Raw genomic sequence first — 15,100 nt, 5'->3', positions numbered from 1 at the left:
TCATTATCTCAGGTTTGCAAACATATATCAGTTGGTTGCAGTAATAATCAGGCAGTTAAACATCTGCTGATGTTCCTACCCTAAAATATCAAAGCTGGTAGCAGACACGTTCTTGTGGTTGCGTGTCACTTATATTTGTTCATCAGAACAGTCTTACAGGATCTTGGGACTAGCAGTCGCTGGTGGCTGATGTGCTTACTAAAGCTTTTAGGCCTTGTGCAAAGCGCTTAAGCTAATTTATAAGCTTGGGCTGTAGGTCTTAGATTACTGCCTGATACACCTTAGAACATAAAGGCGGCCATACTGGATGAGATCGAAGGTCCATCTAGCCCACTATCCTGTTCTCCAACAGTGGCTAGTGCCAGGTGCCCCAGAGGGAGCCAACAGAATATGTGATCCTCAAGTGATCCCTCTTCTGTCATCCATTTCCAGCTTTTGACAAAGTGAGGCTGGAGGCTAGGGACATCATTCCTATGCATCCTGGCCACTAGCCACTGGTGGGCCTAACCTCCATGAATTTATCTAGTTTGGTTTTTGTAGCTTTGGGTGACCTTGTAGCTTTCATAGCTATTGCTTATGTGTCTAGGTGACCCTTCCCAGGTAGAAGGCACGGCCTAGTTTTGGGCCTCTAGGAAGCAAGCCTGCCTGAACAGGGCAGTCCTAGCCCCAGACTTCAACACCTTCTTGCCCACAGCTTTTCAGATGTATTTGGGCTTAAGTGTGGGTGTTAAGCCACTGTTTCCCTGTTCAAAGGCCAGGACCCTATTGTGCCAGTCATTCAGTGGCTGACCCAGACAGCTTGCATTCTGAGTAACCTACGCTCTTCACTGCTGTGTTGCTTGCTCAATTCAAGAGTAGCAAGGAAAGATTTGCATGCTCCCGCTCCAGGGGCATGAATTTGATTCCCATGAAAAGAACAGTTCCTCTGAGCTTCAGCACACTGGGAGTGATCCTTTCCAGTTTTCAGTCACACTAAAGTCAGTTCTTAGAGAGGGCCTCTGCTTCTCATACTTGGCAGCTTGCTTTTATCAACTCACTCATGCCCAGATGCATCTTTTTCTAGCACAATGTTACTTAAGCTTTTTGAGAGCACGGAACGCCAAACAATAATATTTCCTGTGCGGAGCACCTGTGAAAATCTTCCAAAAAAAGTCAACCCAAGCAGCAAGGTATACAGCACAAACAAAAGGAAGTGATTTAATCAGGTGTCCTACCAACAAGCAATTAACTTTGTATCTGGTTTTCATAACGGAAAATCTAAAACATCAGTGTGAGATCAGGCAAGTGTCAGATGCTCCCAGCACACCCGTGAGTTGTTCACAGAACACCAGTGTTTCCCAGAACATTGTTTAAGAAACTTTGTGCCAGGAGCCCATGCATTTGATCTTTGACTTGCGTGTACCTTTTTCCTTGAGTTCCCTCAAGCCCCATCCCAAAATGTCTAAAATCTTTAATATCACCTTGGCCATTAGATGCTTCCTTGCTTAGTATCTGGAATGGGGCGCATCAGAATTCTGCTTCATTCACTGGCTTGCAAGATGTCTGGTTCGTGGTACACTTACCTCCGTTCAGCTGGTTTTCCTTTGCAGATGGAGCATTCCCAGAGTCTTTTGAAAGCAGTCGCTTCAGTTGCTCCAAAGATTTCCTTCCACTTCTAACCATGAGTGGAGATCTTGGGAGCATCACCCCCATGGCCTGCCCAAGTCACATTGTGAGGTGGATCTATGCTTTGCACTGAAGCAACCCTGACTTTCCGTAAAGAGCTTTCAGTCTCTCTCTCTCTCATTAATGTTTTCAGGGCTGCACTGACACTTTCAAGGACCCACCTGCTAAACCCAGGACTTACTTTTGGGCTCCGAAAGGCAGGGCCATCCCTGGCTGGCAGGGGACACAGGGCCCATGGTCCTTGCCCTGCCTTTGCTCTGCCTGGTGAAGGACAGCAGCAGGGACCATGTTCCCCCAGCCTGTCCCCATTCACCATGGAGGAGGGAGAGCTCAGTGATTTAAGCACTGGCCTGCTAAACCAGGGTTGTGAGCTCAGTCCTTGAGGGGGCCACTTAATGAACTGAGACACATAGATTTAAAAAAAAAAAAAATTGTCTGGATGGTGCCAGGTCCTCCTGTGAGGGCAGGGGACTGGACTCACTGTCCTCTCACGGTCCCTTCCAGGTCTATGAGATAAGTATAGCTCCATAAAAGAGAAAGCAAGAGTGAACTTTAAGCACAGTTGTAATGCAAGTATGATTCACATGGTGAAAATCCTTTTGGGCAACAAAACGGCAAATGACATTTAATGTGGGTAAGTGTAAGGTAATGCACATCGGAAAAAATAACCCCAACTATATTTACAATATGATGAGGGTTAATTTAGCTATAACAGATGAGGAATGAGATCTTGGAGTTATCGTGGATAGTTCCTTGAAAACATCCATGCAGTGTGCAGAGGCAGTCAAAAAGACAAATAGGATGTTAAGTATTATTAAAAAAGGGATATCAAATAAGACAAGGAGTATCTTACTGTCCCTCTGTAAATCTATGGTACAGCCACATCTTGAATACTGTGTACAGATGTAGTCTCCTCACCTAAAAACAAAGAGATCCTGGCACTGGAAAAGGTTCCGGAAAGGGCAACTAAAATGATTAGGGACTTGGAACAGGTCTGTATGAGGAGAGGCTAAAAAGATTGGGACTTTGCAGTTTAGAAAAAAGGAGGCTGAGGAGGGGGGACATGATCGAGGTATCTAAAACTATAACAGGTGTGGAGAGGGTGAATAAGAAGTTATTTATGTGTGCCTGTAATAAAAGAACTAGAGGATGCCACATGAAATTAATGGGTAGCAGGTTTAAAACTAATAAAAGTTCTTCACTCAGTGCATGGTTAACTGGTGGAACTCCTTGCCAGAGGAGACGGTGGAGGCTAGGACTATAACAGAATTTAAGAAGGAGCTAGATAGATTCTTGGAGGTTAGGTCCATAAAAGGCTATTAGCCAAGGGTAGGAATGGTGTCCCTGGCCTCTGATTGTATGGCAGGAGACAAATCACTTGAGCATTGTTTTCAGCCCACCCCCGATGGGGCACCTGACACTGGCCACTGTCAGCAGACGGGCTACTGGGCTGGATGGACCTTTGGTCTGACCCAGTATGGCCATTCTTATGTTCTTATGGTGGCAGGTGAGTCAGTGTGGAGGTCACCAGGCCCTATCTGCAGTCAGATGTGTCTCAGCAGGGGGAACAGAAGGTTTATTAGTCGACGGGGACACAGTGTAGAACAGACTTGTCAGCACGGAAACCAGAAGCTGTCAGCACAATCCATCTTGGGGAGAGGGGCCCAAACAGCATCCCCGAGCCAGGGCCCTGACTCTCCCTCCTCCTCCTCCTCAAGTCAGCCAAGACTTCCCCCACTCAACGGCCCATTTCCAGTTCAAACCCACCAGGCCCCTTCTCCCTCCGTTGCTCTTTTCCCAGGGAGGAAAGGTGTCCCCTGGTTGCCGAGGTAACAGGAGGCCTGTTGGGCGTTCAGGTGGGATGACTTCTCCCACATGCACATCACCAGCCATGTGCTGGCGCTTCACCTAGGGAAATTGAGGAACCCCCATCGTGTTACCGCGGGAGGCACATGTGACCTCAGCAGGGGAATAAAATCCTCAAGCGCACCCCACTTGATCACAGCAGGATCCAAAGTGGCCTGGTGGCCTGCCCCACTCTGCCCCGCTGCCCTCGCTCAGCTCACTTGCACTGCTGCTCTGGGTTGGCAGGGAATGGGGTGCCCAAGGGCCAGGCCGCTTTGCTTCCAGCTGCTGCGGCTTGTAGGGAGAAGGGGGACATGACTCTGATGAAGCCCTGCACCAGGCTCCTAAATCTCCTGGGTCCCTCCCATCCACAGGATGGTTTTGGCAGTTGCTGCAGGAACCCCAAAAGTGCCCAGCCTGGGGGCAGCTACTCTGCACCGTCCTCTGGCCTGTATGGCTCTGCTGAAGTGCGTGGGTGTTCCTTAGCATGGCACGTGGCCTGCAGCAAAGCCCAGGATCTTAAGCAGTGGCTTATCCCTTTCACCCCTTCAGCCTTGATCAGTGGCAGCAGTAATGCAGTGACAGGAGGCTTTTCCCAATAACCCACAGGTGTCTCAAGTATAAAGAAGTCTTCTCATGGCTTATATGCCAAGGCCAGCCCTATCTAGTGCAAGGGGAGCTAATTCTGATACAGCAGCTGTATGCGTTTGCGTTGTAACAGTACACAGCTTCTGCATCTGACCTTGCACACGCTCTTGGTGTCCTGCACTCTTCCCATTGCATTCCTGAGTAGGCCAAGGAGATGCAGATTTCTGTCTTTGTGTGGAATTCTTCAGGAGTTGTTCAGGGGATGAAAGTGTTTCTAGTGGCCTGTTCCCATAAGGAGCACAGAGCAGACGCTGACCCGTTTCGTCTTTCCTAGAGGAGCTGAAAATTGAATAGCAGACCCAGTAACTAGTGTCAGGTGTGAATGGACGTGAGGGCCCAGGTTCGGGTGCCCTTGGTGAAACGGGAGTTTTGTCAGGCTTGGTGTGGCATCGGAGAGCTGGCTAGTGTAGCGTGTCTGAATGCCGTGGTGTGCTTGGTTTTCTCATAGGTTCGGATGTAAATAGCATGGATTCCGTGGACAGCGGCTGTGCCCTTGGGAAGACGGAGAGCTGCCCGAACTCCGAGCCAGGATTAGAGTCCCATAAGTCGGAGCTCACCATCTGGGAGATAGAGGTGCCAAAGGTGAAGAGCTAAATACGCGGCCTCCGTCGTTCTCTGCACTGATCTTAGGGGGAGTTTGGCAAGTGGTTAGAGGAGGACTGGGAACCACCTTCTGGGTTCCAGTCCTGATTCTGCCACTAGCTCAGTATGATCTTGAGCAAAGTACCTCTGTCTCTCTCTAATGTGAGTGCTAGGCTTACCCACAGCTTGACTGTGTTGAGGGAAGGACTCCAAATGCAAAGAACCCTTGTTAAGACTGCTGATTCTCAATTCTAAGCAATGAGCACCCTTGGTACAAACACCCCCGAAATGGGTGTTTATCCAGTGACTGCTGGAAACAGTCATATATAACTCAGCACAGAAATGCAGACCACAGGGATGTGATTTCTGAAGCACACAAATGTGTTGCGCAGCAGTTGGTCTGTGTAGACCATGCCTGGTGCAAGTGACAGGTTCCTTGGTGCACCTGAGCTTACTGCTGTTGGAAATGGTACTGTGCCCTGAGGAGCATTATAAAGATGACTTGTTAACAGTGTTTGCAGAGAACCACCTGATATTTGAACGTGTGTAAAACTAAAAATTGCTAAAAATGCCCACTGCCAAATTAGTAAGCCCTGAAAAACAGACCACGATTCTTGGCAAGAGGGTGTGCTTTGGTTTTTCTTGCATGAGGAGGATAGGTGTTCCATGTTTTCTGCAGAAGTTCTGAATCCCTCACAGGGCTGATTCCCATTAACATGCTGAGATCTTCTCTGCAGAAGGAAACTTTCTTTGGGGCGTGGGAGTGGGGGTGGCTCTTTGTTCTCTCCAGAGCTGCTATCCACCCCCTCCCCCGTTCTGCACTTGTCCCATTGCTTAGGCTTCGCTCCATAACATTGATACTTGTAGCTTGGAATCTTGGATGGTTTGAGTCGTCCAGAAGGTTCAGAGCTCGGCAACACAAGGCATTCCCTTCCCACGTGCGTGGAGCATGGTGGCTCCTTCTGTGAGGTTGTGTCAAAGTTTCACTGAGACCACTCTTTTTATGGAGGACATTTAACTGAGGCCCAGGGAATTACCTCTGCATTAGGAGAATCCATATCCATGGCCTTTGAGGACAGGCTGTTCGGTATTTCTTTAATGAAACTTGTAATTAGTTTTTGTTAAAGAGCTAAACTTAGGGATTTTGCTTAATGAAATGCACATGGCATCACAAGGAATAGTGCAGTTCCATTAATGTCAGGAGTTACCTGGGCCCGATGCAGGCTACTGTCTCTTTCCTGCACGGGCTGTTTCTGCAGACTAGAAAGATAGACTTAACAAAATGTGGATATATTGGAAAATGCTTTGGGCTACTATTCAAAATCTCCCTAACCTGTCCTGGGGTAATGGTGCTGTTACGTTCTTCATTAGAATCTCACTCTGCCCTGAGGTCAGGATCCCCATGGCCCAATAGGAGCTGTGGCCTTTCTTGTAGTCAAAATTCAGCGTTTAAAAAAACCAAAGGTGCTGTTCTCACTCCTAACTGTGATTTCTCCATTTTTCTATCAAGCACTTGGTTGGCCGGCTCATTGGCAAGCAGGGGAGGTACGTGAGTTTCCTGAAGCAAACCTCTGGTGCCAAAATTTATATTTCAACGCTACCTTACACCCAAGACGTCCAGATTTGTCACATAGAAGGTGAGTGAGATGTTTCCCTGTTGTGGTTTATTGGTGTTTGGGGTTTTTGGGTCAGTGTGTTCTGAAATCTAACCACTCACCGATTAGATGAAGGAACACAGAACAGGCTGCACCTTGGATACTGAACTTTGAATCCTGTGCTCAAAGGGCTCCTACTAGTGCTTCAGATAGCACCCAGACTAGGCCATCTCTGTGCCAGGAAGGAAGGCGAATTTTTAATGCATTAAAATTGTGGGGGAGAGCGTTTGGCTTACCGCCACAGCTAATGGGTGCTTGCATGTCTGCCTTGTCTATGCGAGATTGCAAAATCCCCCTTTCCATAGTGCGGACAAGGTTTACAGGGTACTGATTTTCCCCAAACCCTTCTGCCACAGATGTGGGAATCAGAATAGCCGTACTCTTTTCCCAACCGTAGGTATGCAACAAGAGTTCCTCTGGGGCTATGTCTACGCTGCAGCAGGGGCTGTGACTTGCAGCCCAGGTGGGCCTGCACACATGAGCCGTAAGCTAACTAGAACGCCAGGAAATAACAGCGAGGATGCTGATGTGTGACGCCTTCCTACCCCGCCCTCCATGTGCAGACTTTCTTGTGCTGCCCGCACCACTGTCCTGTCCCGGCTGTTTCCAGCGAGCTAGTTAAAATACAGCTAGCACAGGCCTGTAGTGCGTTCGCATCTCGCTAATCCCCCTGCTGACAGGATTGAGAGAAACACAAAAAAGTGGCACGAATGTGTTTGCAGCCATTGGATTGGTCACATCACCTGGGTTTTCTGTCCATTTTGCCTCTCAGGTTTAGACTGTAAGTTCTTTAAGGTAGGGGCTGTCTCAGGCGTGGCCTGTGTGAGAAGGTTATACTGGCCTAGTGTGTAAGTCAGGCATGCGTTTCAAAACAAAGCCAGCCGTCCTCCTGACGGGCACCTCCAGGCTGACAAAAACCCCCAGTTTGTGTGTTGGTGGAAGAGGGATTCTGCTGACATGACTTCACCACCTCCCGACGTGTTCCTACTAGTGTCAGCAGGAACAGTGACCAGCACAATGGGTCCTGGTTTTGGTTGTAATCTCATCACCACTGTGGTGAACACGAATAAGTTGCTGTTGACTTTTGACAGGAGAAGTTCCTGAAGATAAACATGTGCTAAAATAGTAACAGAGAGGAAGCCGTGCTAGTCTATACACTATCAAAACAAAAAGCAGTCAAGTAGCACTTTAAAGACTAGCAAAATAGTATATTAGGTGACCTAATAAACTATTTTGCTAGTCTTTAAAGTGCATCTTGACTGCTTTTTGATGTGCTAAAATACTTTTGTTCATGGTTTGAGGAGCTGGAAAAATACTCGAGGTGCCAGAATCTTTGAAGGGCCCCTGTACAAAGAAATATTACTTTAGAGTCTTGCTTACTTAGGCTCAGTTGACCCTGTGTTGCAGAGTTGGCCAACCTAAGCATGAGAAGGAGCCAGAATTTACCAGTGTACGTTGCCACGGAGCCGCAGTAATGTCAGCGGCTCCCACCGCCTGCAGATGAGTACTTCCCTCTCCTTCCCTGTGCTTCTTCCCCACTGCATATCTGCTGTTTGGCAGCATGGAGGAGGCTCTGGAGAAGGAGGGAGGTGGGAGAGTGTGGCAGGCTCAGGTGGGGACAGGAAGAGGTGAGACTTGGGCAATTACAGAATCCTAGAACTGGAAGGAACTTCGAGAGGTCATCATGTCCAGTCCCCTGCACACATGACAAGACCAAGCTCCATCTAGACCTGTAGTGTCTGGCTAGTTCTGAAGCAGAAGCCACTGCAGTGGTTACTGATATAGAGAACTGGCCTCGTTATTCTGAAAATATATTTATTGTTCAAGCCAATTAACCTCTCGCCAGCCAAACAGCCACATGCGGCCAGTGGAGAGTGTGTTGGACACGATCGAGACCATAAAGAGTAGAGTGGGGGCAGGGCCTGGGCCAGAGCTGGGGGTTGAGCAGCCAGCACCTCAGCATATTGGAAAGTTGATGTCTAGTAGCTCCAGCCCCAGAGTTTACACCTGTGCAAGGAGTCACATATTAACTTCTGAAGAGCCAATTGTGGCTCCAGAGGGGTTGGCCCCCCTTGCTGCTGAATTGTTTTGAAGATACTTGTTGCCTTTTAGGCTATGCTGAGCTCTGTGTTTGGCTCATCCTGAACAGATGCTGCTCAGGTTGGTTGTTTCCTCTGTTGAAAGAATATTCCTTGCCCAAGCACACCACCATTTGGGTCAAAGGCAGGGTTCCCTATCAGCCGAGCACTTGGGCAACTGCCCAGGAGAGCTTCAGGTGCCCCGCAGCTGGTCAGCAGAATCTCCATGGTCAGAAGGATGTGTTTCTAGTTGTGGCGCATGACCGGACGTGGCCCAGCGCGCACAACAAAACTTATTCTGCACATAGATGGAAAAAAGTAGAAGGGAACTTTGGTCACAAAAGCTGATTGAGACTTTCAGAGCAGGATCTAACCATGAATCCTTTGTTAAAGTTAATGGAAGGGATGTGGTTGGATCACCTGCATGGCTTTAAAAAGATCGGCTGTCAAGATCCTGTCACTGACATTTAAACGCACGCAACAGCCACTCCACACAGGGGACTTGGTAAAACTCTTAGCTTTCTGACGTGATGCGTGGAACTCATTGAATAACCTGCTTCAGTGAAGCAGAAATCAGCACCCAGTGATCCCGTGTCGGGAAGCATTGTGGCCCTATTTATTTTGTACAGCTGTGCATCCAGGTTCTGTTGCCTGTTGGTTGGGATTTACTCATTTTGCTCAGGAGGAGTTACAAGGTACAGCAGGTTAGAGGGGCTGGAACAATTTGTATAGTGAGGGCGCTGAGTCATTGAACCAAACTGTAAACTCCTGTCTGAGATGGAAACCACTTGAAGGCTGAGGGTGCAGTACCATGCCTCCCACCTGTACTCCCTGTGCTGTGGATGTGCACCCAGCAAGCCCTCCTGATTTGACTGTTTTTGCTCTTTTAGGCGCTCAGCATCATGTGGACAAAGCTCTGAGTCTGATTGGGAAGAAGTTCAAGGAGCTGAGCCTTACCAACATCTATGCTCCTCCAGCCCCGTCACTGATGCTGCATTCCCTCCCCATGACTTCCTGGGTAAGCCCAAGGCCACAGGCTGGCCATGCTAAACTGAATGGGCATGTCCATTCAATGCATCTGGAGAGTCTCATTGCGTTCATTGAAGGCTGGGGCAAAACTGACTGGATAACCGTACTCAGAGAGTAGTTCTTAATGGTTCTCTATCCTGCTGGAAAAGTATAACAAGTGGGGTTCCGCAGGGGTTCGTGTTAGGACCAGTTCTGTTCAATATCTTCATTGATGATTTAGATGTTGGCATAGAAAGTATGCTTATTAAGTTTTCAGATGATACCAAGCTGGGAGGGGTTGCAACTTCTTTGGAGGATAGGGTCATAATTCAAAGTGATCTGGGTAAATTGGAGAAATGGTCTGAGGTAAACAGGATGAAGTTTAATAAGGACAAATGCAAAGTGCTCCACTTGTGAAGGAACAATCAGTTTCACACATACAGAATGGGGAGAAACTGTCTAGGAATGAGTACAGCAGAAAGGGATCTAGGGGTTATAGTGGACCACAAGCTAAATATGAGTCGATAGGGTGATGCTGTTGCAAAAAAAGCAAACATGATTCTGGGATGCATTAACAGGTGTGTTGTGAACAAGACACGAGAAGTCATTCTTTCACTCTACTCTGTGCTGGTTAGGCCTCAGCTGGAGTATTGTGTCTAGTTTTGGGCACTGCAGTTCAAGAAAGATGTGGGGAAATTAGAGGGTCCAGAAAAGAGCGACAAGAACAATTAACGGTCTAGAGAAAGTGACCTGTGATGAAAGGCTGAAAGATTTGGGCTTGTTTAGTTTGGAAGAGAGAAGATTGAGGGGTGACATGATAGCGGTTTTCAGGTATCTAAAAGGGTGTCATAAGGAGGAGGGAGGAAACTTGTTCTTTTTGGCCTCTGAGGATAGAACAAGAGGCAATGGACTTAAACTGCTGCAAGGGAGGTTTAAGTTGGACATTAGGAAAAAGTTCCTAACTGTCAGGGTGGTCAAACAGTGGAATAAATTGCCAAGGGAGGTTGTGGGATCTCCATCACTGAAGATTTTTAAGAACAGATTAGATAGATGTCTACCAGGGATGGTTTAGACAATACTTGGTCCTGCCATTGGGGCAGGGGGCTGGACTCGATGGCCTCTCAAGCTCCCTTCCAGTCTTAGTGTTCTGTTCTATGATTCTCCTGTCATGCTGACTGTTGTCGTTCCGAAAGGTGGTTTTGCATTAAGCATAGAGCAAGCCTTGGCTGCAGTTACTGGGCACCATAAGAATCCATTCTGTAGATGAGCACACTGGACGGGTCGAGCGGGCACTGAGGAAACAGAGCACCTTGCCTCAGAACACGGAGCCCCTTGTGATCAAAAGCAGACATTTCTATGAGCAAGTGGCCCTTCCAAGATGCATAGAATCCTAGGGCTGGAGAGGACCTTAGGAGCTCATCTCGTCCAACCCCCTGTTCCAGTCAGGCCGAACTTAACTAAATCATCCTGACTAGGACTTTGTCAGCTCTCACCTTCAACCTCAAAGGATGGAGATTCCACCACCTCTCTAGGTAACTCATTGCAGTGCTTCACCACCCTCCTGGTCCAGCCTAGACCTCTCCCACTGCAACTTGAGACCATTGCTCCTTGTTCAATCGTCTGTCACCACTGAGAACAGCCTCTTTATAATCTCTCTTCAGGTACTTGAAGGCTGCTATCAAATCCCCCCTCACTCTTCTCTGAACATGCCTAAATCCTCAACTGCTCCTCATAAGTCAGGTGTTCCAGCCTCCTAAATTTTTGTTGCTCTCTGCTGGACTCTCCCCAATGCACCCACATTCCTTTTATAATGGGGGACCCAGAATCAGGCACAGTATTCCAGATGTGGCCTCACCAGTGTCAAAAAAGAGGAATAGTCACTTTCCTAGATCTGCTGGCAACAGGCCTGTGAATGCTGCCCAAGATGCTGTTAGCCTTCTTGGCTACAAGGGAGCACTGTTTACTTATGTCCAGCTTCTCATCTGCTGTAATCCGCAGGGCTTTTTCTGAGGACTGCTCCTGAGCCTGTAACCATGCTTGGGATTCTTCCATCCCCAGTGCAGGACTCTGCATTTGTCCTTGTTGAGCCTCAGATTTCTTTTGGCCCCGTCCTCCAGTTTGTCTAGGTCACTCTGAACCTTATCCCTACCTTCCATCAGATCTACCTCTCCCTCTAACGTAGTGTCATCCCTGAACTTGCTGAGGGTGCAATCCATCCCTTCATCCGGGTCATTAATGACGATGTTGAACAAAATCAGCCCCAGGACTGACCCTTGGTACTCTGATACCACTCGCCAACCAGACATCTAGCGGTTGATCGCAACCCCTCGAGCCCACCAATCTAACCAGCTTTCTATCCAGCTTTACAATCCATTTATCCAGTCCTTACTACTTTAACTTGCTGGCAAGAATACTATGAGAGACTGTATCAGGAGCTTTGCTGAAATCCAGGTATCTCTCACCCACAGCCTTCCCCCTATCCTTCAAGAATGTCCTTTACAGATACAGTGGTTGCATGTCTGTTACCACCTGTTAGAGCCCACAAAATTCACAGGGGTGTGTGTGTGTGTGTTAGTTATCAGGTGTCCTTCAGTGAAATCTGGCTGTGTGTGTTTCTACCTCTGTGCAGATTTCACAGGGGAAATCAACGTTTTGCATACTGGGGGTTCTAACCCCAATGGGAGTTGCAGGGGATCACAGGGTTATTTCAGGAGGGTCGCAGTATTGCCCCCATTCAGAGTTGGGCAGCTGGAGAGTGGTAGTTGTAATGTTGTTGCCCATGTGCACGGCGCAAGTGAACGTATCACACGTTTGTACTTGAGTACCCAGAAGTGAGAGCAGCTGCACTAGTACTCGAGTAACTTTTGAGGTACCTTTTCCACCTCAGCTTACAGGTCTCCCACCAGGGTGTGGTGGCTCTGGCTACCCCATGCAGGGCAGGCACGCTCGGTGGTCTTGGCTTTAGCTCCTGCCTGGGACATGTTGTAACTTTTGTTGCCAGGAGGAGATTGTGGTGCAGTGAAGTTGGAGAACCTTTACACTGATTGGTTCCCCTTCAGAGGGACATACGTCAGCACTGGCTCCCCATCAGCTGGTCCTAAGTTCCAACATGTCTCTTGCAGGCAAAGATCCACAGAGCCCACTGCTAAGCTCCTGAACCGCTGACGCCTCTCGCTCTTGGCGGTAAGGCAGACAGGGTATCAGTGAATCTGAGGTTACTACGAACCTTTGGAATGAGCGAAGTTCACGTTGCAGTCGTATGTCAGTGGAAACCTAATGCTCACTTTCTCTCTGGCAGCTCATGCTACCGGATGGAGTGACAGTAGAAGTCATCGTCGTTAACCAAGTCAACGCAGGGCACATGTTTGTGCAGCAACACACGCACCCCACCTTCCATGTGCTGCGCAGCCTGGACCAGCAGATGTACGTCTGTTATTCTCAGCCGGGCATCCCAACCCTGCCAACTCCAGTAGAAGGCAAGTCACTTCATCCCTCATGAATGATCAAGCTGCAGGTCTCCTCCTGGGATCTGTCCCTGCCCTCTCCTAGTAGTGTCTAGCAGACTGTATCCTCTTCACCCTGGGGTCACTAGTGTGCACTAAAAGGTGTTTGTTTTCAGTGCCTCTTCTCCACCGCTCCCTAGTAAGTCAAACTACAAACTTCCTTTGTCCTCAGGTTTGCTCTGGCGCCTGGAGAGGAGGTTCCAGGACAGAACTAGCTTAGGGTGAGACATTAGAGGGCTTGTCTGAAAATGGGGCATAAATCATTCTTTGCATAGGTTAACTGGTAAATAAGGGTTTTCTTCCATGAACATCCCTGTGGGTAATGTGTGCTCTGTGTTGGAAATCAGAGTGGTGGTAGTAATGCCTAGTGAGGTCTGACTCCATCTCATGCCACTTGAGGTGGTTACGTAGCTCTGAGGTTCCTTCTGTGCTGCCATCAGCTTGAGTTGGAGCACCTTGCAGGGCCACGTTTACCTTTAGAAAACATACTTCAGGGTAGAAAGTCTCAGGTGGGTAGCCATGTTAGCTTGTAACTTCAAAAACAAGGACCAGTCCTGGGGCGCCCTAGAGACTAACACCTTTATTGGATCATGAGCTTTCATGGGGAATATCCACTTCATCAGATAACTAGTATTTTATAGTAGTGAGTAGACCGGCTTTTAGATAATTTGTTTTTCCTTGTACTACTGCTTATACAACTTTTTTCCCTTTCTTGCTCCCCTACTCCCTTACCTTAGGCTTTGTCTACACTGCAGTGCTTTGAAGAGCTCTTCCAGAATAGTTTATTTTGAAGTAACATGCAGCTATTTTGAAATAGTGTCGACACACAACAGAGCCTATTTTGAAATAGAGCCATTGGACACTATGGCTTATTTCAAAATCAGCTCTGTTTCCTGTCTAAACAGCCCTATTTCAAATCGGTGTTATGCCTCGTAGGATGAGGTTTACCTATTTTGAAATAAGCCAACTGCTGTTTTGAATTGTGTAGGCTCTAGGTTAGTTATTTTGAAGTGTCTTCTCTGCGTAGACCTACCTTTAGAGTCGGAAGATGAGTTTTGATTCCTTTAGCATTGCTGCTCCTTTCTACTCGAGAGCCTCTCTGCGGCATTCTGGGTTGGCTGGTGTCAAACGCCATCTACTTGATGGCGTAACTAATGTGTGAAATAAAACAGATGTTTGCAGCTCCTAATCAGTGAGCCTGGGGAGATGAAAGGTCAATTTTAAAAGCTGGGTCGTTAAAACTACCACCATACCCTCTTTCAGTAGGCTTTGTGGAAGGAGTAGTCAAGCTCCTGGTTTCAGGACTTCAGCAGATGTGAAAGCAGTAGAAGCCAGGAGCAGTTCTAATGCAGGAAGTGGGCTAGTCCACGACTGGCGACTGTGGGGCTGTCATGAACTCTCTGCTTTTGGCCAGTGCCTGAGATGGGTTATTAAATGAAATGAGGCTGGATTCTGATCCAGTCTGGCAGCTTCTATCTCCCTGCCAAAGTAAACTCACACTGGAACTCCACTGGCCAGTTATTAACTACTCCGCAAGCTTGGAGGGACCCAGTGTGAGCTCGTATGACCGTGAGGTGCCTTGCTGCAAGAGGCAAGTGTTAAAAGTTTCTCAGCAGTGGGGCGTTTTTTTTAATTTACCTTTCCCGGAGCCGGTGGTTTCATCTCCTTTCTCTGTAGCCTTGTCAGTCAGGACGCAGCCTTGCTGTGCATTTCTGAACATGTTTACTGCCGGCACCCTAATTATAACATCAGGATTATTTTCTCTGCTATCAAACACTGTCATTTTCTCCTATATAGCTGTATAATTTCTGGCAATGCCTCCAGATGGCTGGCGGGTGCTGTAGGGTGGCAGAGAAGAGCTGTTGATGTGGCTGTTTCCGCTGCCTCGCTCACTCAAGCGGTTCAGTGTGATGTGTGGGTTCAGCCCAAAGGTGGAGGAAATACCCCCAAAAGTTACTTGAGTAAAAGTGCAGCCGCTTTCACTCCTGGGTACTTGAATACATTCAGAATTTGACAGGTGTGTATTTTTACTCAAGTAGTTTTCCAGAAGGACACCAGTGAGTTGTACTGAAGTTTGTCCCACCAAGCAGCTGCATTTTTACTCAAGAAACTTTTG

General features: G+C 48.0%; 1 protein-coding gene across 1 annotated transcript in view; it reads left to right on the top strand.

Annotated features, from left to right (window-relative positions):
* The window catches only part of AKAP1 (A-kinase anchoring protein 1), a 51,687-nt gene that overhangs the window by 27,200 nt on the left and 9,387 nt on the right, over positions 1–15,100 (top strand). The window contains exons 3-6 of the mRNA XM_075013597.1: positions 4,607–4,740; positions 6,251–6,377; positions 9,364–9,491; positions 12,780–12,957. Coding sequence (XP_074869698.1) covers positions 4,607–4,740; positions 6,251–6,377; positions 9,364–9,491; positions 12,780–12,957 — 567 coding nt within the window. The remainder of the gene's footprint in view (positions 1–4,606; positions 4,741–6,250; positions 6,378–9,363; positions 9,492–12,779; positions 12,958–15,100) is intronic.

Source organism: Carettochelys insculpta, chromosome 19 (genome assembly GCF_033958435.1).
Source record: "Carettochelys insculpta isolate YL-2023 chromosome 19, ASM3395843v1, whole genome shotgun sequence".
NCBI classification, from domain to species: Eukaryota; Metazoa; Chordata; order Testudines; family Carettochelyidae; genus Carettochelys; species Carettochelys insculpta.
Note: the sequence above shows the minus strand (reverse complement) of the source record. Positions and strands in the feature narration are given on the sequence as shown.